This window comes from Syzygium oleosum, unplaced genomic scaffold (genome assembly GCF_021117445.2).
Source record: "Syzygium oleosum isolate NSW1041296 unplaced genomic scaffold, Sole_v2.1 Sole_v2.12, whole genome shotgun sequence".
Classification (NCBI taxonomy): Eukaryota; Viridiplantae; Streptophyta; class Magnoliopsida; order Myrtales; family Myrtaceae; genus Syzygium; species Syzygium oleosum.
In genome coordinates, this window is record NW_026607496.1 from 8108223 (window position 1) to 8113039 (window position 4817).

The 4817-nt window shown below is 41.5% G+C and overlaps 1 protein-coding gene across 1 annotated transcript; it reads left to right on the plus strand.

Moving 5' to 3' along the window:
• The first annotated feature begins 1621 nt into the window (after positions 1-1621).
• LOC115664806 (zinc transporter 1-like) lies at positions 1622-3636 on the plus strand. The gene is made up of 3 exons (XM_030586693.2): positions 1622-2155; positions 2318-2467; positions 3320-3636. Exons 1-3 carry the CDS (start codon positions 1622-1624, stop codon positions 3623-3625), a joined length of 990 nt encoding a protein of 329 aa, XP_030442553.1. The 3' UTR covers positions 3626-3636.
• The last annotated feature ends 1181 nt before the right edge of the window (positions 3637-4817 follow it).

Here is a 4817-nt window from a genome sequence, read left to right on the forward strand (position 1 = left end):
CAATTTAAGCCTAACATGAGAAGGAGAAATTACTGGAGAAATCAATGAGAAACTCTGAGTGTCGATACCTACTCTACCCGGAGTGCTAGTCCCCGAGAAATCCACTATCCAAATACATAACTTAAAATCACTCAACAGCTCAAGTGTTGTCCTAGATTGCACTCAAAGCAAAACCTACAAATATTATCTCACGTAGGAAATTTATAGAGAAACCGGGACACTTCTCCTGTTTGCTTTGGTTTGTTATGACCGAGTAAAATTTCGTTTCTTATATACATATCTTTTAAACTCAGAATGTACCTACATAAAGTGCTTCCTCATCATAAAACAAAATTGAGTATAATGTTTCCCTCAATATACATGCGAGACGGACGAATCCCGCTGGACGTTTTATCCCCTAGACCAAGCATCGACCTTGACTTGGGATTCTTTTTAAGTCAATGCACAATGGCACTCTCTGTCACCGTTGATGATGACCCGAACAACCTGCGCATACCATTGGTCACTTCCACAATCGTTTCGGACAAATGCAAGTGTGGAAAGTGATCTAACGTCCAAGGTTTGCGGGCCTATAAAGCGGGGATCAATTAAAGATTCTTCACTCTGGACAATGACTCGAAGTTGTGATCTTGTGAAAGATGGAATGGACACGCAATCGTGGACACCTCTTTTTATTACGTGTGGAGGACTGGAGTTGGAGGTTGGTTGAAAGTGAAGGGGTAGAAAATGGTGGTCAAGTCATCTATTGAGTCCAAATAACAAGTGCACGAGTTGAATTATTTGATGGTTTTTGTGGCCGTGGGATACATTGCATTGAGCATGAGACAAGGAAGCTTTGCGTTTTCTTCACGGTTGCCTTGTGGCCCATCACGAAGAAAACTCATGCATCCCTTCCTTCCTTCCACTGGAGTGAACCTAGACAGGCACGGGGAAAGCGGGGCAGAATGTCGGGGATGGCGAGGTCTCCCGACCAGTCCATTGATCACTAAAATTTTTTCCAACGTGAAAGATTCAAAATCGGATAGATTCTTGTTGAATGAATGCTTGAATAGGGACGATGACATTCTGCCGACCTCGTTTTTTCTCGGTTTCGGACAATCTCTCCTCACGTGCCACTACTCATGGCGCTCTAGGCACTGCACGTGAGACTTTCTATGCTAATAATTTTATTTGCTTTTACCTCTATGTCGGACCCCCGAATTGACGTGGACGCTAGCCATCTTATGTGACATGGCTGCCGGACGACCGACGCTGATGTAGATATTTTTAATAATATTTTGAAATTTTTTATAAATTTTTAAAAAAAATTTCCCTTTTTTCTTTGTTTTTCTTTTCCTTCTCTTTTCTTTAGCCTGTGGCAAGCGCTCGACCCTCGCGGATTTCGGTGAGGGTGATGGAACTGTTTGCTAGTCATCTTTTTCATACGTGGGTGCCCGTCAACACGTTCCTCTAAATGGTCAACAATGACCTCACAACTATGTTTTTTTTTTTTTCGGTACAGGCACACAACTATATATGGATCAAAACAATCGACGCAGGTGATATCCTGCAATTTACCGGAGGCACACACGACCTTGGCAACCCCATTGGGAGCACAAGTTTGCTCGTTCGATCTCAAGTCATGCGGCTCTTGTGCCTGCTTGCGCTGATCCCGCTCGTTGTGGCGGATTGCACGTGCAGCAGCATCATCGAGGACCGCAACAAGAGCCAGGCCCTCAAGTACAAGCTTACGGCCTTGGCGTTGATCCTCGTGGCAGGCACGATTGGGGTGTGCCTCCCGATCCTTGGGAAGACGATCCCGGCTTTGCATCCCGAGAGAAGTATCTTTTTCATCGTCAAGGGGTTCACGGCTGGGCTGATACTGTCCACAGGGTTCGTACACATCCTCCCGGATGCCTTTGTCAGCTTGACCTCGCCGTGCCTGAGCGAGACCCCGTGGGGGCATTTCCCATTCGCAGAGTTCGTGGCGATGCTTGCCGCCCTCTGGACATTGATGGTGGACACTGTCGCCACTTCTTATTATAAGAAGTTGCATGCCGACAAGGCCAGAGAAAACCATGGCCATGTTCACGTGCACACGCATGCAACTCACGGCCACTCTCATGGTTCCATGTCGGCGGACTCGGATCTCGTGCGGCATAGAGTGAGATCTCAGGTTAATTCCGTTATTCCCAGTTTCCACACATCAGTCGTCTTGACTTGTTTTCTATTACAATTAGTTTTTTGTTTGGCATGAGTAAAACCATGATAGTCGTGCATATTTTTTAGTTAATATGGTGCGAATATCATTCGAGACTTGGGGTTATGATATCTTTAGGTGCTACAGTTGGGGATTCTGATGCACTCAAGGATCATAGGGATCTCGTTGGGAGCTTCAGAGAGTCCAAGTATAATTAGGACTCTTGTTGCTGCCTTGACCTTATACCAATTCTTCGAAGGCATAGGTCTCGGTGGACGCATCGCTCAGGTACTTTTGCTCTTTAATCCTCAAATCTGCTTTTGAATTTAATTAAAGTAATTTTCACTAATATTGAAGTTTATTTTCTGATTTGAGCCATGTAAAATCAATGTACTTTTCCAGGAAAAGGAGTTTTTGAGTTTATTTTGGTTATTGGTCAATTGGATAGAGAATTAAATTGCTTGAGAAAAAGCCACAAAAAATCCCAAACTTTGCCCACTGTATTACATTTGCCCTAAACTATTTTTTGTGACACTAAAAATCCCAAATTTGTATCCGTGTGACATATTTACCACAAAATTTTATCCCAAACTTATACATATGTGACACGTTTGACTTAAAAAAAAATTTGACACCAAAAATCCCAAACTTTTTTCCGTGAAATCAAATTTTTGAGGTAAATGTGTCATACAAATACAAATTCGGAGCTTTTGGTGTCACAAGAAGTTTGGGGAAAATGTGTTACATAGATATAAGTTTTGGATTTTTGATGTCACAAAAAAAATTTGGAGTAAATGTATCACAATAGGCATAAATTACGGGGTTTTTGGTGGCCTTTACTCTTAATTTCCTGAATGCATCCAAAGCATCTGGTTTTTCCTGTGTCAGCTTGTCAGTTCTGGGTTCATAAATCGTAAAATTTATTCATAAGACGATGAGGTCTATCTACACATGAAGCCATTTGACCGCCGACAATGTTGAACAAGTCTTTCATATTTGAATTTGAAGTCAGTCTCTATCATCATCGTCGAATAACTTTTGACAAGATACTAGTTGTCTTCTTATAGGGGAAATTTGAATTGAATCTTTAACTCAATCCTGTTAAAGATAATCTCTGTTTTATCCGTTTTGCTTTTGCAGGCCAAGTTTAAGACTAGGGCAATCGTAATCATGGCCCTGTTCTACTCCCTCACAACCCCAGCTGGGATTGCTATAGGATTGGGAGTCAGCAACGTGTATGATGAGACCAGCCCAACCGCACTCATTGTGGAGGGCATCTCCAATGCAGCATCTTCTGGGATATTGATTTACATGGCCCTGGTCGATCTTCTTGCTGCTGATTTCATGAGCCCTAAGTTGCAGAACAACAGGAGGCTGCTGTTTGGGACCAATATGGCTCTTCTTCTTGGTGCTGGTTGCATGTGTCTCTTGGCCAAATGGGCTTGAAGCAAAGGAAGCAAAAAGAAATGGAAAAAAGAGATCTTACATCTTAGTTACTTGAGGGGCTTTGGCTTTTTCTTTAGTCCTAGGCATTAGTCAATGAGCATATATGAATGTTCGCCCAATTCATGATGTTTGAGCTCAAAGGAGACAATAATTCTCAATATTTTCCTGGAATAAACGTCCGATATCTTCCAAGACTTGATGCACACATATGAGAAGTACTTTGACATAAATGTAGTACAACAAGGCCTAATACCCTAAAAAACCTCAAACTTTAACTTTTGTCCCACTTTTACCTTTTGTCTCATAAAAAAACCTCCAACTTTAGGTACGTTCCCAATTCTACCACAAACTTTTTTTGTCTCATAAAAAACGCTCAACTTTAGATCATGTCCCAATTCTATCTTAAACTTTTTTTTGTCCAATGAAAAACCCTCAACTTTAGGTCTTGTTCCAATTTTACCCCAAAATTTTTACAGTCTTGTTGACGGAGGGTTAATGGAGAGCAGATTTGGGACTCAAGTAAAAGTTGGTGATCTTTTATGAGACAAAAAAATTATAGCGAAATTGAAACTAGACCTAAAGCAAGAGTTTTTTTATGAAACAAAAAAAAAAGTTTAAAATAGAATTGGTACTGCACCTAAAGTTAGGGGTTTTTTACGAGACAAAAAAATTTAGGATAAAATTGGGACATAATTTAAAGTTGGTGGTCTTTATGAGACAAAATGTAGAATTGGGACAAGAGCTAAAGTTTGAGGTTTTTTAGGGAATTAGGCCTACAGCAGGTTTTTCTTTCTTCACGGTTGATTTGGTAGTTGCAATTGTCGTTTGTCCACTTCATTGCATGTTGTCCAAAATCTCACTGATGAGGGGAAAATTACCAAAACATTTCTAAACCTATTGCAATTATGCCAATTCAGTCTTAAACCTTTTTTTTTTGCTAATTTAGTCCTAAACCTTTTGCATTTGTGCCAATTCAGTCCATCTGGTCAATTTTGGTCGGCCGACATTGACGTGGATGCTGGTCGTCCGATCGACGCTGACGTGGCAATTTTTTATTTTTTCCTTTTTATTATTATTATTATTTTGCTTTCCTTCTTCCCCGACCAGGGGCTAGGGTCGGCGAGTCCTCGCCGGCCACTGGTCTGGTGAGGGTGACGACCTCGCCGTCACGGGCGAGGTCGGCCATGGCAAG

Coding starts and splice junctions, on each gene's coding strand:
- LOC115664806 (XM_030586693.2), top strand. CDS start 1,622: ATGCGGCTCTTGTGCCTGCTTGCGCTGATCCCGCTCGTTGTGGCGGAT. Junction 2,156..2,317: donor GGCATAGAGTGAGATCTCAG/GTTAATTCCGTT, acceptor TGATATCTTTAG/GTGCTACAGTTGGGGATTCT. Junction 2,468..3,319: donor TCGGTGGACGCATCGCTCAG/GTACTTTTGCTC, acceptor TTGCTTTTGCAG/GCCAAGTTTAAGACTAGGGC.